General features: G+C 40.5%; 1 protein-coding gene across 1 annotated transcript in view; it reads right to left on the bottom strand.

Annotated features, from left to right (window-relative positions):
• LOC104909756 (ensconsin-like) overlaps window positions 1-20,630 on the bottom strand; it is a 52,973-nt gene that overhangs the window by 30,478 nt on the left and 1,865 nt on the right. The window contains exon 2 of the mRNA XM_019613525.1: window positions 7,693-7,842. Within this exon, the coding sequence (XP_019469070.1) occupies window positions 7,693-7,842 (150 nt within the window). The remainder of the gene's footprint in view (window positions 1-7,692; window positions 7,843-20,630) is intronic.

Raw genomic sequence — 20,630 nt, 5'->3', positions numbered from 1 at the left:
AAATAAACCAAAACCACTTTTTTGTTCCCAAGCTTATTTAATATGGCATCTTATGCCAGATATGCATAACAGAAAAAGCCATAGTTGGAACTAGTCAGAATTAAGCAAAGGACAGACCCCCTTGTACGCAGTACTGATGAAGTAGAGCTACTCTTGGCAGTTTTATCAGGCCCCTGAACAGCAGCTGCCCGGCACGCCAATGAAAGCTCAAGTACTGCTGTGTTGGGTGGGCTGTATTCCAAGGGCAGGTACAGGTCAGCGCTGCTAAAACCTGCTAGCTTCAGTAATGAACCACAGTTAGCACTTAACTCCTCAGTACCTGTCTGAGCACCCGGCTGTTCTGTTTGAAAGCAACGGCACTGAGTTTTTAAGACTAAAGAGCTGAACTCCATACTAATCTGTTACTTGTGTTTTACAATTGGAAATTTGGGAACAAATGACAGCAATCTCTCTGTAGGTATAGGTCAGAAAGCTCTATGTTTGATCAAAAATTATAACTCCCTTACATTTCTTCTTACAAAAACAATGTCTCAGCTGAATGCTGAGTCAAGGCTACTCCTTGCTTTCATTTAATCACTGTAAGCACACAGTGTAGCTCTAATCTTGTTCAAGACCTTTACATGCTTTTTCTTAAGATTATTTGCTTTAAGAGTAGAAAGATTACACTGGCAGCCAGTGCTCCATTTGCTTTTCTAAGCTCTTATGCATGCATACGTAACAGTTACCAGAGTCCTTCCAAACACAATAGCAAGAAAATTCTTTACTTTCAACTAGCAAATATTACAAATAGGACCCTGCTGAGGAGCATGGAGGTGATCAAACACAGACACTCAAGCACAAAAATCTGAACACAAAACCAAACCATCTCCTTTTCTCATCACTGAAACTCATTTGGCTATCTGAGGCGTTTATTCTGACGTTTGAACTGTGCAGAAACACAGGAACTAAACATGAGCATTTTTTTTTCACATAAAACATCTCCTCCACTCCTCCCCTGCAAGAGCAGATTAAAACTTCCCTTCCCTGCAAGAAGTAATAACTGGTGGCTTGCAGGTTGTTGCCAGCCTCCAAAGAGCACATAAGCAGCCTGCCTCCTACCCACAGAGTTTTGAAAACAGCTCCACCCTGGAGAAGCCATGCTGCAGAGCCCTTCCTGTGCAAAGGACACACAAGGGGAAGCAAGGGAAATACCTGGGTAATGAGGACCATAGGAGCCAGCAATAAATTACAAGAGGGACAACGACTTGTGATGTGAAGATGAATTTTGCAGCAGCTCAGTCACACAAGCTGTGAGCCTGCTGTGGGCTCTGAGGCAGTGACAGCACACTGTTGTCATTCTTTCAGTTACTGCATTGGGTGAGAGCACCCACATGGGCAGAAACGAATCATCAGGATGGAAAGCCTGTGCACTTGCTGTCAAGACCCCTCCCCTCCACACAAAACCAGAAGCGCTCTTAAGAGCCCTGATTTAGATGGTTCATAAGCAGAAGCTACAAAGATTTCCCTAATGGACCTACCACTTCAGTGGTAACAACACCACAACACTTCCAAGTCCAACATCTTCAGGTTCCTTAATGCAAATTCTACAGAAAACTATAGTCTGGGTCTGCTTATGCCACTAGAGCTCCAATCAAAAAGCTGTGTTACAAAATTCTCATTAGTAACACCCTTGAAAAAATTATTAAGAAAATGTACAAAAATGTACATCGTCTCATAATTCCATTGCTGAGAAACTCAGCGGCTGTTTTGCAAATATAAATAAATTAAAAATATCCAGCTTTTGTTCCTCTGGCACTTATTACAGAAGTCTACTATCAGAGTTGCCATACAACTGCATACATACACTGTTACTGCCATTCTTCATCTCAGGTGCCTGGGCTGAGCTAAGTATAAATGAAAACTTATCAGCATTGGTGTTCACTACTCTCAGGACTGTACAGTAGTTCTTGTTTTCATCATACTGCAGACTAGGAAAACAAACAGGTGATTTTAAACTGTCACAGTCAATTCAGCACTAAGTTGTAAAACACTTGAAAACAGAAGCATAAATAGATTTCTTTGGAAACAGTCCACAGACAAAATAGAATCATGCAAGTAACTACAAGAAAAAGGATAATTTTTTTTTCTTCTCTTTTTTTTTTGTGTGTGTGTGTAAAGATTAAAATTATGTAACTGCTCTACGGGGAGATGTATATTCATGAAAAATTACTTTTGGCTGACCATGCTGGTTTTTTAAAGTATCACATTCTAAAATATTAAATAATATAGAACAGACTGAGTGACTTGGCAGGAAGAACCCTTATGCTGCTTAGGCTCTCTTAATGACAAAGAAAAGCTAAACATAACAGCATTTACTGTTATTTACTGAAGGCAGACATGCATATTATTTCCTCTGGATAATTACATCACATCATTATACTGCAATGTAAAAGAAGGATATTGACGTTAAAGAACCACTGGAAAAAAAAGGTGCCTGCTATCTATTGCAAAAGCCTGTGGTAGCAAAGCAGTGGCTGTGCAGTTGATGGCAGGCCGGTAGGTCTGGCCAGACACAGATGAGGAAACTTTTAAATTACACATCACCCAAATAAAATAAAACCTCAGGGACTGCAGAGCAACCTCATTTCCAGACTACCAACACATCACGAGCTATGCAGTCTGTCTTAGGCAGTGTACAAAGTAAACCAAGCCTGGGGCATATCGGGCCTACAACAATCAATTTGCAATCCTTGCTCAAGGACAAAACACTTTCACCCCAGGTGAAGGAGTAGCAACTTCTGCTTCTCATCAAGACCGGAGACTTGCTGCTACGGCATGCAGATCCCCATGGTCAGGACCCGTTTGCTTGGTGCTGTAACGGCCATGCATTGAAGGTCACTTCAGAGGATGAAATGGAACTCCTGTACATTTTACAGGATGGAAGTCACTTATCTGGACTTTGACCAGAGAGCTTGCTCCAGACAATGAGGTAATTCCTGTGAGAGCATCCAAGTCACGAGGCAGCTTACACCTACCACTGGCAACTGGAGAATTGGGCTCAGACCTGCCTGCATTCAATACTGCACTGAAGGCAAGGTCAAATCACTTGAGCTGAGAACAGCAACTTGAGTATTCATTATTTGATACCAACTTCTATAGAGGACATGGTGACTGATGCAGGTAGCAGGCTGAGTTCTGCAAAAAAAACAAAACAGGCTGCAACTCCATAAAAGGGAAGGTGGATGGAACTAAGGGAAAAGTGAATACTCTGCTACAGTTTGATATATTAAGCAATTTGATCCTAAGATCTAGCCACTTTTAAAAACAAAGCAACTTCTTTGGTCTCAGCTTTGCAATAAGAGAAGATAAAGTCCCCAAAAGCAAACACACACCAAAAAAAAAATCCAAAAAAAAAACTTATGATGTAATATATACTTTTAATTAAAAAAAACTTGCCACAAAATGAGCTATATCTAAGATTAATTTAGAAGACTCCTGCAAGCTCACAGACTACGTGCTTTCTTTTTGCCAGCCCACTGACATACACAAGCCATCCCACTCCTGCTCAACTCCATGCATATCTGTGCTGCCCTCCAGTCTTCCAGCTCTTCCCAAATTTGTTCAGGCTTAGCACTGCACACACAGAGGTGAGCAGCTACCATCCTGGTGACTTCACCATGAAGAGAAGGAGCAGGCCTCTGTCAGTGGCATTTCTGCCATGGCAACTCCACACTGATCATTCAAAAGCCAGGCACAACTGTTTTTGTGTCTCATGGTAATTAATCCCTTTCTACACTAACTGCTGCCATATGGGGACATCCCCAAACAGGGGCACTATATGCAGGTGAAGACAAACACTCTCTGCTGTCTCTGCTGCAAAAGAAAGGAAGTTCAAATCAGGTCTATTCTTTTTCAAAGCTTTCTTTTTTTAGTGAAGTTATCTCATGCTGTCACCTTACTCAAGGATGTAGATGAGACCTATAGCACAGCTCTACCACTGCACTACTTCTGACTCTAAAATGCTTTTAAAACACACTTACCAGCTCTCTGGCCTTCTCTGTACCCTAAAAACTCTAACCGGCAGCACAGCAGCTCTCTGGATTCCTGCTTATAACCCTGCCGCAAGAAAGCCAATTCCCTTTGCTTTCCACCCCTAACAAAAGCCACCTATAATAAAGCTTAAGACATCTCCATTATCCAAGATTTCCCTTCCTCTGCTTTAAATTACTTTCAAGTCAAAATCACTGTATCCGCCAAACTAAGTGGGCTCCTGGCCTTCATCCCATAATTGCTTTAAACGGATCTGCAGTCTCATCCTGTTGCCTCTGTCAAGAAAATTGTATTGCAAGTGAAGCCTCATTTGCGAGAGAATAAATGAGGGGTCATCACAAGAGAAAGAAACAGGACAACTTCAACCTAGCCTATAGATTTTTCTGTATTTTCATCTTACCGACAGCAGTGACAAAAATACATCTGCAAAAACAGCCAAGTGACTTTGAGACTGAAAGTGTTTTACTCCCACTTGAGCTGCTCTGCACAGGCACTGACAACTGCCTTTCTTGAGACCTTCTCAAATATTTTACTTATGAATCCCTAAAAAAAAAAAGAAGATGTTCAAAATGCAAGAAAGGAGGATGGGGTGGTGGGGAAGAAGTAGTATTATTTAATGCTAACAGCCTGAGACATTTAGTGCTCCATGAAAAGGAGAACAGAGTAAAATTGAAGGTGCAGAGATTTCTGCAAGATGCAGCTACTTACATACCAGAGCACCACGACCTTGTTTATTAAGGCAGAAGTGCACTGTCATGCTGGTTTCATCTACTGACACAGCACGCTAAATGCAGATACTGGCAGTGAAAGATCTGTGCCTACACTTGGCCAACACAAGAGCTCATCTTGGCCAAAAAGTGAAGCTAAACATTACACTGAGACCCCCACCTTGCTTTTGGTACCTAACTGCCTTCACACAGCACTGCATCAGGTCACTTAGATATATACCTGGGACATCTACTGGGACTTCTCCCCTAGAAGTAAGTTCCAGACCACCTACAGCAAGCATTGTAGGTAGCTGTTCCTACTGCAGAGGAACAGCTGGGCAAGATCCAACAAGTCATGTATTTTTTAGGGATGTTCAGAGTCATCCATTCAAAAAAAAAAAAGAAAACAAAAGAAAAACAGGATGTGAATTATGACTTCCAGTCTCTATAGCAAACTCTCAACAAAAGACAGTAGGAAGAGATGCACAGAAGCTGGGCTTTGTTTTCACAACCTATTTTGTGAGGACAGTGGTTTCTGAAAGTTATAACTGCCAAGACCAAGCAGCCAAGTTCTTGGGTCTCTGCATTCAAACCACTGCTCTAATCAAGAGCACACTGGCCTAAGGAAATGCAGTTTTCTGCTCACCAACCTCTTCCTCGCAATGAAAGTCCGCTAGAACAGTCACAGTAACTGCTTAGAGCAAGAGCAATACTCAAGTTTTCTCCTCCTTTTCCTGTTCCTTATATAAAAGATACGTTCTATTACTGTACGTGAAACAAAACAAACTATATACATTAAGAAACACTGTAGCAAGGAGGATTGTTTCCTATCATGAAACCATGACTCAAAGTGTATTTCTGTTGTAAAACTCAGTCTTAATCACTTCATTCACTGTCAAAAATAAAAGCTCTACCCAGACCACACTGTCACACTTCAGGAAGCACACGATGAATAGAGCCACCATCAGCCACAAGCTCAACTAAATTATCAAGACATCACTTACTAGAAATTGTCTTTCAAGGTGAGCACCATGTCAGCTCAGGGACCAGTTCTTTACTGTAATCTTCACTGTGATTTTTACTCATCCAGCTGTCTGCAAACAGGACTTCCTGAGGAGTAAGGTACTGCTTAACATATGAGCAGTAGAATCTAATAGTTAATTACAGTACTGCCTACACAAAATTGAGGCTGCACAGTCAACCTTGATTATTTCTGAGCTCTACGTCACTAAATCTCTAGGCACAGTATTTATTTGTACATTTTTTCTGAATTGGTATGTCTGAACAGGCATGTATCCACATGCAATCATAACACTAACAACATTTATTTTCTAGTCTTTCAAATATGAACTCATCAGATGGTTACTAGAGCTCTTTGGCTTTCTTTTAATAACAAGGATTCATTACTTCAGGTACACTGATAAAAATTGGTATGTATTTTCCCCATGTTCCTCCTGGGATCTTATCTGGAGTGTCATAGTACTAAAAAGTAGAACTTACTGTATACACTTCCCTTAAATGTGAACACTATTTATAAGAAAAGAGACTTAGTTGCTCTAAAGAATTTCCATGTGCAGTTGATTTCTCTTAGAGACAGACTGCTCTACCAGCAACACAAATGTTTGTCATAAGAAACGCTTTATTTAAAATAAAGACATTAACCATTCCAAGTCCACATAGGTTTCATTTTAATTCCTGAAGCATTGTGTCTTTAGATTTCTGGGCACTGGCCTGTTATTCATTCTGGTAATTACTCTTCCTGACTGCCATAATTTGCAGCTTTTAGCCTTAGGAGGTATAAAATTCACTTATTTTTCCCTCCAGTATTCAGGGAAATTTTTTGTCTCTGATTGGCTTTTATTTGCGTTACATGATGGCGTTACATGATTTAAACCCAGCCTGAGAGGATTCAGCAGTACCCAGGTTTTTAGTAATCCTTGAAAACTAAATCTTCCAGAGCAGTAACAGACATAAAAATGGATTGGTACAGAAAATAAATCAAACCCAACACTTTTTAGCCTGCTTTCCTAAAAGGGAGCAACAACTACAACCTTTGTCTCATCACATTGCTTCCAGACAGATATCAATAAGTGATATATCTACCCACCAAATGCCTTGTTCTTGGGGTAATAGAAATTGCACAGATCTTTGTATTTGAACTGATGTTCCTAATAAACAAACCACAAACTGTTTACAACCCCAAAAGTTTGTAGACAGTGACCTAGAAAAGATTTTGCATGAAATTTCCATTAAGTTGTTTCGTCACAACGTTACATATGCAGCTTAGCTGAGACAGATCAAAGCTTTACTTCATTCACACTTGCTTAGCCTTACTGATGAGAACACTGTTAACTTCCAAGAACACAACACAAAATGATTTTTAAATATGTGATTGCGTACATGCATAGGGTATACGAAATCAAGTTATGCAAGTAAATTACTGTTTGAAGTTTCCTGACATTTCAGTGCTTGGTCTTGGAATCTCCATTATTAACAAGCAGATTGCATTATGTACAGACACAGATTAGTCACCTAAAACTAAAAAACAACAACAACAAAATCTCCTACTCAATCAGAATAAAAGTTAACTTTATAACCTCCCATCAGTAGAACGTCAAAACAGTTTGGGAAATCTAGAGTCTGTATTCTCTTACATAAACATTGATTTGGCAGACCAAACAACCCTGCCACCAGGTGGGGAAAAACATGTTTTGCCAATAGTTTCCATTCCTTTTCACCAGCTGCACTCTTCCTCTCCTTTCTCTATTGAACTGCATCCTTTCCTGAACTTACATCCCTGTCCACACCTCTTCAGGCACTGCCTCAACCTCCTCCTGTTTCCGAGCCTGCCAGCCTGCACCCCTCTTCTCCCACCTGTTTACTTTTTCCTCTTTCCAGCCAGCCTTATTCCACCCAAACACCTCCTCCATGCCTCTCTCCAGCAGCATCAGATCACCTTCTCCTGCAGGTCCAGCAGCAGGTGCCTGGGCAGCAGCAGAGGAGAGCAAAGCAGGGTCGGCGTGCCTGATGCAGGGGCAGCCTGCAGAGGCTGGAAGCAGCCAGGGAGCAGTCCCGCTCAGCCCTGGGTGTGCTGGGGAGGAGCGTTCTCACTCGGTGCATGGGGATGGCAAGTCACGCGAACACTGATGAATGCAATGCATCTGTAAGGAAGGGTGCTGCTTCAGTTAAGCAAAAATAAAAGGACAAAAAATTTAGCACTCCAGTGTTTAACACATCCCTGTCAGGCTCGAGCTGTGATTTTTTGCGTTAGCAGCTTGGACAGTTTTTCCACAGGCACAGGAGGAAGCACTGATCTAAAACCAAATTTCCTAAGCCTGGTGGCCTGAAATCATCCTATTGAGCTTCTATCAAGATTAAAAAAAAAAAAAGTTAATTTTCCCAAGTGTCATTCTTCAGCCATTGGTTCAGTTACAAGAAAAAAGAAGAGAAACAGAAGCCAAACCATTTAAAACTTGCAAAGTTATAAAGAGACTGAAGCAAGCCTCTTTTACTGGAAAATGTTATGCAATTTTAATTATTTGCCATCTGCTTTAGAAAACTCAAATCCAGCAATTAAAATTCTTGGTTATTTTATTGTGCAAATGATATTTGTTTTACAGCAACACCAATAACATGCTTCTTGGAATTACATCTCTTTAATCCACAGAGGCTTCCTTTTTATTCTGGACAGAGAGAGGAGAGTTCAAACCTCTAAGCCTCCCACCTCCCTGCAGCAACCTCATAATGACAGGCTATTATCAATAAAACAAAACAAAGTTCTGCTATCACCAAGAGCAGAATAAAGACAACGTTTCACGAAGTGTATCTGAATTTGCCTCCAGAAACCATGAGGACGTGTTCGCAACAATTGATATAGTAATTGGGTTCCTCTCTTTAGGCAGTAAATATTGCAGTAAATATTTTACTAGGATTGCTAGACTAAAAAACAGCCTCCTGTGTGTATCTTCAGAACTTTTTTATAGAGCATATTCTTGGCACTGATCCCTTTTTTTATCAATAAAAACAGAGAAAAATGGGATTGTCAAGTCAAAGTGTTTGTTGTGACTTATCTATACCACTAGAATACATCCAGTTCCAATCTATTACATTGTAACATGCATTAAATGCTCTGTTTCATCACAGAAAAAGGTGCATCATAAAATGATGTGTACATTACAAAAAAGCTACTGAAAAAGAAGAAGAAGAGAAAGAGAGAGAGATGAGCAATATTATGCTGCAGTGGCAATATTCAACCCCACACAGTGATGTGTCACTCCCTGCATCCAGTCACATTCCCAAGCACCCAGCAGCCCCTCGCAGCCAGGGAGAAGAGGCCCAGGGGCTCCAGCCAGGGTAATCGGCTCTCCCTTCTGTGAGTAATGGGGGAGGTGGATGGAGAACTGCTTTACCTTCAGGCCATCATCCCCCAGCTCTTTCCTGCGCACAGGTTGAAAGGCTGCTTGCCAGAGCCATTAAATTTCCCTGTGCACACAATCACTGAATTGAGCTGGTTCTGTACCAGTACTGCAGAGTTTCTCACCAACTGCCTTTAAGATCCTCAAGCAGACAATTGTGGGGCTTATGGAGATGCTATCAAGTTTTTGCTCACGTGGGAGACAGACACCAAGGTTTGATTGCACAACAGTTGGGGCCATGCAGATGAGTCACCGCTGGCATTGGGCCAGGAACAAACTATTCCCCAGGCTTCCTGCTTTGCAATGGTAGAAATTTTGGAGGATGCAAATGGTCTCCCCTAGAAGGGTACCTTTCTGAGCCTGCCCTGCCAGTTGCCATACCCCAGGGAGAAAGAGGCATATCAGGCACAATTCAGTCCTTCCTAAAGAATTCACAAAGAATTATGACATGGACTCAAAGTGACAAACTCACTGAGGCTAAACACTAGCAAATTCCACCAGAATCCCAGATAAAGCCTTTGTAATTAATGGTGTCTCAATAACTGCAAGCAGCTCCCAAGGAAGGGATTAATGCTTTTCATCATTTTGCCAATCTTCCACAGCTACAGCAATCATGCTGAATTTTACTTGGTAGCAGAGCGTTAGTTCTTCAAAACTGTGTCCTCACAACACCACTGATAGTCCCTGTCTTCCTAGAGACCCAAATGACTACTAAGTTGTAGTTGCTCATTTCCCAACACCCGTCATTTTATCACACTCCTGTTTCTGTATATATACTTGTAGCACCATCCAACAAGACTTGTACATTTGTGTTGTAATAACAATTTCTTCCAGAGTAGTTACGATTTGTTGCCACGTTGTCTCTGGATATCCCCTCTCAGTAAATTCATGTCTTATCCCTTTCAACTGTGAGTGTACAGCATTCTCCATGAGACTGGGCAGCCAACATCTTGCCTCTCATGAGTTTCAGACTACAGAAAAATAAAACCTCTTTGGAGTGTTACTGAAATAAGATGGGGCATGATATGTTGCGTGGATGAAGACAAATAAGATGAGTTTTAAAGTTAGCCACTAGCACATTCACATAGGGTGCTGCTGTAAGAGATCAACTTGCTCATCCCAGAACAATTATGTTTCTTATCACAGATACACAACATAGGACACAATTACAAGTTGCATTTGGTTTCTGTCCAAGACAATTTAAAACATTATTTCCAAAAACTGAAGTGCCAGCTAACTGACATTCATTAGTGCTCACCCACTGCTGTGCCAGATTGGCAATTTAAAAAAAAAAAAAACAAGAACTCCAATGTCAGCACTTTTTACTTCCAAGATGCATTTATCTTGCTTTTACTAGAACATCAGTGCCAGAAGCTCATGCAACCAGAGAGAAGCACTCTACAAAACCAAGTTTTGCAAGACAGCAGTTTAAATGTACCTTTAACGTTTACATCATACCCATTTCTGGTTGTCAGATGTCAAAGAGAGCATTGCTCCATGTCAGTTCTTTGATTGCCTGCACCAAAAATTTTTCTGGGACGTACTGAAGTCATCTCTTGGTTTCTAGTTCTGAAAACACTCATCCGTTAGCAGCTTGTGATTGTGAGGCTTTCTCCAGCTGCCTGATGACAGCAGTAGCAAATCCCACTTCCTAACAAGGTGATCTGCAACAGACTTTATTTTTTCTTCAGATTGCATCCATACACGACTGGAATCCTCTTGTCTTTGCAAACCCGGGAGGCCATTGCTCAGCAGCTGTGTATGCAAGCTGTAATTCCTCCTGCTTGCTCCCCATGCAGCAGGCATTTGAGATATACCCCAATTCACACCATTTTTACAGAGAAAGCACTTTGAGCTCATCATTACACATTCTTTAATCAGCCCTATGCAATCTCATGCAGGAATGCTGGGCCCTTGCCATCACTCTCACAACTGCTCTGTGTCTGTGCTGCACACTCAGCCTGACCCTGCTCTGTCAGCAGTCAGCTTTGCACTGCACCAGCCCAGATCCAAGGACACCAAAAACAGCTCTCAAGCAGAACTAGGAATAGAAAAGCTATAGCTGCTGCAGAAAGTGAGCGTGCCAACTTCAATAGCACCCTGAATGCATCCAGGCACACTGCACACACCCTGCCCACAAGCTGCTGAGCCCACGTACAATACTGTGTCGCAATGTGAACACATGCCTCGCAATAACAGGGGGCTTGTGCCAGATATTCCCCAGCAAATCGCAGGGTTGGCTCTGTTAAAGAAAGGGCTATACTTCCCTTCTCTTTTTACACAGTAAGTTTAGGTCTGAAGCACCACTCAGGCCCTCTGGCCCAGTGAAAGGCCTGGCAGCATGCACCTCATGCAGGGCATTCATTCTGCCACCTGTGTTGGGCTTCACCAGCCTTGATCACAACAGACCAGTGGGAAACCTGTTCTCATTCCCTTAAAATATCTTTGTTTTGGAGTACATTAAGAGGAAGCTGGGAAATAGTATATCAAGGAAGCAGGAAAAAAAAAGAGTGTGAAATAATAAAATAACAAATATGCAGAGCCTATTGATTCTTGGTTTTACATCACTGCAAAGCCGAATATAAAATGCTAACATTAAACACGTGCTTGTGATGTTCAGCAAGGTCACAGGAAACGAATGCTTGAGGAACTGTTTGTAGTTATCAACATAGGACAAAGTGCTGGCCTTCCTTGCTGAATTACAATCTTTTTGTGGGCACTCATATAATACAGACTATTTTGGACTGAAATTATGCTGTCTGCAAAGAATATAAAGTGTCCTGGCCATCCTGGCTCTCCAGCAGACTTTTTTTTTAATTATTTATCAAGAGAAACACAATCCTTCGGCAACTCCTGAACATTCTGACGGCTTTAAACTGTCAGACCTTCAAGGACAGAGATCTTTGCTTGGCACTTCCACAGTGCCTTGAACAACGGCACCTGATTTTAGATGATAGGGCTGCATCAGTACCCACGTGAGTCACAGAGATGGGGCTTAGCTATCCCCTTATTTTTAGAAATTCCTACAGGGACTAAGAAATAAAATCTCAAGCCTACACCTCTTCAAACTACAAGTAATTAATTGCAATTAATGTCACAGTGAACTGATACTCATACCTGTATAATTAGCAGAAGGTAGTCCTAGCTGTCATCTCCTCCTAACCATCTGTAAACTAAGAGCAGTCTAAGTTTAGCTGTAACAGCGCAGCCTCCCACTACTACATCAAGAGAAGAAAGTAGCTAATAAATAATATCCATTAATTTCAGTTTGTAGAGGGAAAACAGACAAGTCTGTCTGCATCCTATACAAAAGCTTTGTCTGTGTTTGATTTTATTGTGATGAAACTAAGTCTCAAAGCAGTGAGATTTGATCCTGAGTTGAGAAGTAATTTTCAGAGTTTTCCTGAGTATAAGTCTCCCACATTTTTTTTTTCAATATATAATGTTACCAGAAATTAACAAAGTGATTTTAATTTTGGTAGAATTACAGCTTGATTTGTGCAATTTCGTTCATTTACAGGATATGTATAACTTCATTTTTCTCCACCTTTATATTAGAATAAAGTCACATATTTACATTGACAAAATAGTATCACCTTGAAAGTATTAAAGTTCTAATGAACATGACAAACTGCTTGTCAGACCCATGACTAGAAGTAATTCAGCTAGTAATGCTGAAGTAGACATGCAAAAAATTGTAATTGTGTGAGAAGATAACTTTGGTAATACAGTAAACATCCAAAACAATCTAGGAGTTACATGATGTTCCCCTTGAAAGAGTTATCATTATATCTGAAGAACGTGAGTTTGTCTGTGACACTCTCAGCAAATCAGTGGTGGAACAATAATCCTCCATGGATGTTCCAAGAAAATCTTTTAAAGATATTACCATTTGGTCAGGAGCTAATGAACGCTATGACTGGCTTTGGAAACTGTTCATCTTCCTCAACATCTAATCTGTGATTAGATATTGCAATGAGTAAGGGACCATAAGAAACCTAAGAGAAGGGCACTGTACTGCAAATAGTCTGTGCATCACAGTGTTATAGCGAGTTGGGCTATAAGATGCATTCAATAAAAAGTTAAATAACTTATCTATTTTCATATATTAAATAAGTTCTCTTAATAGCAGCAGCAATCAAATCTCCTACCCAGCAAGCAGCCCCTCCAATACATACACTTAAGATCTATGTCCCTACCTGAAGTCAGGAGATCATTATGCATGGCTCAAAGATAGTTAAACTATCTACCAGAGCTGGAGCTGAACTGCACAGGGAGTCTGTAACTGCTACAGAACAAACTCTTACCTTACACTAGTCCAGTGAAACAAGGAAATAAAGTCACAAGGGTAGACAGACAGGTAAGAACTATAGCCTCCTCTGGGCTTATTAGAACCAGAACAAACTACAGCAGTTAAATATAAACAAATTGCCTATTGAATTTGAGTAGCATCATCCAGTAAGTCTTGAATATACGACAAACATTCAAGGTCAACTTAGGCCCAATCACCATTTTTTCCCAGAAAAAGCACATTATATAAAAGCTTATATAAGTCTTACAAGAGTTTAGTTATCTAAACACATGAAGCACAAGCCAAATAATTAACTACAGTATAACATATTCCTTTTTCATATTTATTTGTAAACTACTTTCAAAAGTATCCATATTTCAAAGTATCCATTTTTTTTTACCTTGCACTGTTTGTGAGCTCACTGCATTCCACTGATTATGAGCTACAAGTGGTTGCTATCATAAAACATTTTGGATACAATAAGAAGAAGGATCTAAGATGGTCTGCCCCTACCTACAGATGACCCAAACCCAACCACAAAGACATGACAGTTTCTTTCCCAACAAAGGCTAAGGTTAGCAAGCAGCCAACAAACCAGCTGCATTTCTGCACTGCCACCAACATTGAACAGCCCACCAAAACTTACTGCAACACAGCAGATATCCCAGGCTATTGTGCTCCATCCTACCCTTTTGAGCAGATGGTTGAAAATATTTGCATTTATGCTTCTCTCCCCACTTCTGTATGAACCATGCAAGTGACCTGAAGTAATAAGTGTGGGCAGACTAAACACTGTGTGTGTTCCCTTCTGCAGAGCAAAAAGGTCAGCTGGGGTAAAAGCAAGGGATGACAAGAAGTACAATACTGAAACACTCTTGATTTTAGGCAGCCACCTTGTTCAATGAACCACACACAAGCCAAGATCTTTCAGTACGTGCACTCAGGCTTAAATGGACTGGTTGAGAAACAGTTGCTGAACAGAACTGACTGAAAAGATGGAGAAAGCCTCGTGAGGGCCTCCCCTCCCCAAGGCTAAGTGCTTAACAGTGTATTAAAAATGTAGACATCTTAGTGCAGATTTCTAAGGATTTCTCTGCTTTTACATAACATTTGGCAGCTCTCTCATCTGTGGCTGAGAGTCTGTTTGTTTTGGGTGATTTTTCTGGTCTTCATAAAACTATTTGCAACAGCGGACTACTCTACTGCCTTTAGCTCTGTGGAGAAAAGACACCAAATTCATCTTCCATTAATTTCCAAATGCTGGCACAGAGCAGGGGATAAGGCCACAGATGTAACAAACTGTAGCAATCACCTCATTTAAAAAATACAGACTTCTATGCTTTCTACAACATGATTTTGCTACAGGACAACTGAAGCTCTCATTACTGCTGAGGGCTTTTTTTTTTAAGTACTGAAACATTGGAAGAGTAGTACCAATAGTTTTAATGCGAGATTTGCAGGAAGTTCTTCATGTTCTGCAGTTTTCAACTAGCTGAAGATTAAACCCCATGGGAACAGAGTAAGGCATCAATGAGTTAAATAAAAAAGAATTAGTTTGCAACCAATGGACAAATATTTTGTTCACCTATTTCCAAATGGTCCCCCTTGTTTCCAAACGGTAGAGAAAATTTATTGTGAAGAGATTTCAGCTTCAGCAATCTCTAAAAGACTCCCAAAAGCTAGAATCCATTCCTAGATTTGCCATCAGTAATATCTTGTTCTGTCTTCCCATAAAACTAGTTAGAGAGTGAGTAGGAGAGCTCTGAATCTAGCAGTGCTATTATACAAATGAGATTTTCCAAGGTGTATAATTATCAAATTCTTAAATCACTTATTTTGGAGGCTGTAACAAGAAAAGGCACGCAGAGCTGTGTAGATTAAACAGTGTAATTGATAATTAAGAGAAGGAGAATTAGGAGAAGGAAATCACACAGTCCCTCTTCATTAGCGTGTGAAGTTCCAATCACCATGTAGTGAGGGAGAGCATTTCTATGTAAAAAGCAGGCATAAAGCAGGGCTCAAGCTTCCGAAGGGAAAAAGTGAGGGTTAGATCTCTCACTGCTGATTCCTTTCCTCACCTCTTCCACATCCCTCTACATGCCCTGGAGACAGGAACAAAAAAGAGGGCAGGAGTTGATGCTGAAATACCCTCTACACCACAGAGCCTCTCAAAGCTCCTGTGGCCACTGTGTCAGCAGGCTGCAAGGCTGGAGCAGAGAGGAAATATCATGATAAACATAACCACACCTCTTCTCTGCCTTGTGTTATTTTGCAGGTTCTTCTGTTATTGCAAATGCATGTATGTTATGACTTGACAAAATACACGAAATGTTTATTTTCAGGACAGATTAACAGCTTCACAAGTCATGGGCGCACCACCCACTCCTTGCTGACAAACTGAACAAGGTCACATTCGTGTGTGCAAGTTCACAAGCCCCAGGGTCCCTGAGGCACACCTTCATTAAGCAAAGGGCTCAATGACTCTGGCTGCAAGGCTCCATGGGACCAGGTCTCTCTTGGCAACTGCATGAAAGCTTGCAGAAAGTGATGACCTAGAGCATCAGCCTTGTTTACAGGTCATGTTCAGGTATATCATTTTGAAGTCTGCTCCAGCACTATGCATACCATTTTTCATGGATGCACTAGGCTATTGAAGTCTGTAGATTCAACAGCTATGTTAGTATTTGGTGGAGCTGAAGGAAAGATGTATGTTTAATTAGATAAAGGTAATAATTGAGTACTCCAAATCTGTCCTCATAACACTTCTATCACCCAGTGCCTTTGCATAACTATAGACTAAAGCAGCAGCGATATTTTGTTTATAACTATGCAAGCCAAAGGCACTCTTTAGGCACACATACATTGCATTTTCCTCAGCTAAAAGAACACAAACTATGGCCACGGCAGATTTAAGCTGTTTCACAAGAACCTAGTCTCAAACTACTCAGCTGGCAGGCCCAGCAGCAGTACTTCTTATCCAGGTGATTCCTAGTATCAGCAACACAACCAAATCTCCCACTCCGTCCCACATCCCTCTGAATGCACTCTGTGCTTGCTCAGCAGCTTGATGTATCCGCCAGCTGAAGCGGCATTACAAAATGGAGAACGGGGAAGGTCATCAAACTGCAGTGCTCTCTCTTGGTAAAATGAGCAAAGTGTGGAGTGAAAAAACATTGTGTCACATCACCAGCTTTTTAGAGATTAAATCTAGCGTGTGCCAATGTGCCTAACAGCAACCTGTCACTGAAGTCCAGAGAGATTCAGCTTCCCAAACGAATGCATCCTCAAGATCAGCTCACACCTCATATGTGCCCTCACATGAGTTGCCCAGAGTTATCCTAAATTTTAGCCAGAAAGCAGAAACATTCCCAGCATACCTAGACATACCATCACATAGGTCTCATCAAGACAACAAAATTTACTGTGTCATCAACAAGCTAGTTACATATATGCTTGCTGTCTTTCCCAAGTGCTATCTGCAGATATTAGAACAATAAACTAAGAACACTAAAGCAGGCTTTGCTGTAAGAGCCTTAGAAACACCAGATATTGGGAGCTACTAGTTTCTTCTGCTTTCCACAAAGAATCTGACATCTCTCTCATATTTCAGCATATGTTATGTCCTTCACTTGCTAGGGAGGATATTCAGTGTGTGATGGTTACAAGGGGAGTATAAGAAAGTTTGGAATGCATGCACCGTGTTAAAATTTTATGTCCACAATGTTTCTTCATCTGCCACCAAATTACTTGAAATTTCTCTACCTGTCATCACCCATATAACTTGAAGCTCCTTGAGTGCTGCAGTTTGCCAGAAAATGGGGCGAGAAGGTAGGAGCAAGCAGGGAGCATCCCAGCGGGTGGCAGTGAACAGGAGGGCATGGACTGCTGGACAGAACAGGTTCCTCTGAAATGTTTGTATTTTATAAATAGATGGCAGAAGAGTCAGAACAGGTTGTTATATTTGTGAAATTTAAATGTATTGCATGTTAGGCTGGGGAAAGGCAGCTACGTTTGCATTTAGAAGGGTCAGATTACTCTCTGGTTAACTGTCGGAATCCACCTGGGATAAACTTTAGCTACCAAGCAACTGAACCATAAAGAGCCAAGTGTGTGTCAACACTTCAGTGTCCCATTCGTTTGCCTCCTTTCACCACTAAAGAAATGCAGGAAACAAGTGCACTGAACTAGTATGCCTTTTCGTTATTAATCATCAACCATATTAAATTATTTCCAGTTATCTGGACAAGAACACCAATGCTTTGTCACCATCTCTAGAAACACTACGGTGGCTCTATGGATAGCTGAAGGACAGCTGGATTTTTTGTCCTAAGCATGCTTTAGTTCTGTGTGAAACCACTGCCAACACCTTCCTCCACATCTCAGCCCTGTCCCAAAAAAAAATCAGCCTGAGTTGTCCTTATATTTACTTAAACCAAAAACTTCAGGTCGAATCCTGCATTCACTTAGGCAGCTCAAGCGATTACAGGATTTGAAGTTAAAGAAAGCCTTCCGCTTCTTGTTTTTTCTCCCTCGCATTATAAAAGTTTAGAGACAGTTAACACTGATTTCCATATTCCAGCGTAGCCTAAATATTGATTGCACAAACTACAAAAAATAAAAATAACAGACTAAATTCAGAGGGACTCCACAGTTCCCACCGGTAAACACTGCAGGCTTCTTTTAAGCTCCAGAAAGCAAACTGTTGCACAAGCCACTGTGCTTTGTGCTTTTGCAGCCTTTTCTTTTTTTTTTTTTAAGTATGAGTCTGAAATAGGTTTTCACCTCCAAAGTCAGTGATCCATCCCTTTGTCATGACATTGGTTTCAACATCAGGTAAAAACCCAAATCCTAGCACAGGATTTTAACTCACTGTAGCCATCTGTTTCAAGAGGATTATATGGATTTTTTTAAAGTGCTAGACATGTCAAAAATAGCAGACAGTGGTTTTAAATGCTTTTCCAGCTACCTTGTGTTAAAAATACCACCTAAGCTTGCAAGTCAAAGCTACATGACCCTATAAATCTGCTCCTATCAATGCCCTCTGATATCTTAAAAACCTCAAAACACAATATTCTAAAACTAGATCATACATACAAGTAGCAGTCATTTATAAATAACTTCTTTGTTTTCCTTGACTAAAGGAAGCATATATAGTCACTAATTAAGTCTCAGCTATCCTCAGGCTTTCCTTTAAAAATATAATCATAATTTCCAAAATAGTACAGTCTAAAAGACTGGAGTTTCATTATTGCTTTTCCCACAACTCCATCAGGAAACTTAATGTTGAAGTTTTCTGGAGAACATTTGTTACCAAATCTAGAAGTCTCTTTTTGCTGCATGCAGCTGCTGCACACTTCCAAAGAACAAACCACATAATCATTCACCTGAATGAGATGAGCATCTTTTTCCTAAGATGCTCTGCAGCTGGGCAACATGAGTATCTCTAATCTTCTGTTGTTTAGTGAAGGAAAAAACCCAAAAACTGCAACACCAACAAAATGACACACAGAAAGACTAATTTTGATTCCTTTTCTACAAGTATTAAAACACCTGCTTTTTCTGCATACACTGGAACTTGCTCTGCATACATGAGAAAAAAAATTCTTTTATCTCTGTAGACAGAGAAAACAACAGTTCTGTAACTACTTGATCCATATTCTTAGCTACAGGTTTTTACTTTATTTAATTTACTTAGCTTTTTGGCCAAGAAATCTCTACACCTTTTTGTAGGAAAGACAGACAGAAGCAGCTTTATTGTTCACATTTGATCCAATAACTTGTTCTGCTGTTTGGGATGCACAACTGGCCTCTCATCATAACAGTTCACACTGCTCTAACCTCACCCAAGAATGGTAAAGTAAAGCTATCTTTCACTACAAAGTTCCTCGTTTTGAAAAATAATAATAAAGAGCCAAACCTCCTATTTAATGAGCAGCACCTTTAGCTGCTCCTATTCAATGCCATCTTTCTGTTTATACAGATGTGTTTTGCAGCTTTCGCAAGGGGATGAAAGGAGGGAAGGAGGAGAAACTCACAGAAATGGGCCCATGACTGTATCTCCTATGCAAAAGCTACTCCATCGTTTTGTGTCTTTTTTTCTCCCCACCTTCCTGCACCATTTTGCACAACCTTGTCCTCTGTGTTTATTTCCTACTAACAAATTTTTGTCACTCTATATGCATTTTGAAAACTGTAGCAGTTCTGTTTTTATAGCATGGCTTTCAAGTTATAAAGTAGTCCCTACCTCCCTGGAATTTCCTGTTTGATTTGGTAATTTGATGATTATGTTCCATTTTATTTTGAAAAATAACCAATTAATGGAATTATATCTACCTGAATTCTAACAGCCTAGAGGCTTGCCTTATTTTTTATCAATTCTTTGATCAAAGCCTTATAACAAAATGCTATCTGTGTTTGCATTCTTCAACAATTCTTTTTTATTACTTCAGACTTCCATTTCTACTTTGCACCATTATCTTGTTGCTGCAGAATTCCACTGCTTTTGCAGTGTAACTCCATAAGTTAGTAATTCCGACAAACTCATTTTCCAAACATATCAGTGATACAACATATTAAACACCAGCCTTCCACATCCCACTTCTGTCAGGAATTGAGGTACAATGGGTGGTCTCAGCTTATATCCACAGTTCATTCACCTCCCAGTTCCTCCACAGCCCAGCATCCCTATTTTTGCCTAAATCCACAACTCCCAGGAGGAAAAGTCTGCAAATTAAGCTCAGGAATAAAAAGAGGAGAGATTCCTGCAATCACTGGAGCAAACAGAGACAAGTGTGTATGTACAGTAATGAGTTATCAATGTCAGCACTCCTTTATTTCCAGGAATGCTAAGTTTCACTTAATCAAATGCATCAATAATATATATAAGACATAATTCAATATCATAACTTGATTTGGAGATTATTAAAGAACTTTCCACTCAACCCACTTTCCAGATAAGCCTGATATGACAGCCACAATTTAAACTAAAGACAGTGGCAGACATCAGGTCGAGTGACAATATTATGACCAGTTCATGCAACGTGTATTGGGGCTGCACTATCTGGAATTGGACCATCTGATGTGCAAGCATCCACCGATCTGACCCCTCCATTTCCAGGATATAGGCTGGCTTCCACCCCTGCACATTATCTCCAGAGCCCTACATGCCAGACACCAAAGACAAAAAAA

The sequence above is a fragment of the Meleagris gallopavo genome, chromosome 2 (genome assembly GCF_000146605.3).
Source record: "Meleagris gallopavo isolate NT-WF06-2002-E0010 breed Aviagen turkey brand Nicholas breeding stock chromosome 2, Turkey_5.1, whole genome shotgun sequence".
Taxonomy (NCBI): domain Eukaryota; kingdom Metazoa; phylum Chordata; class Aves; order Galliformes; family Phasianidae; genus Meleagris; species Meleagris gallopavo.
This window is presented reverse-complemented; position numbering and strand designations above follow the sequence as displayed.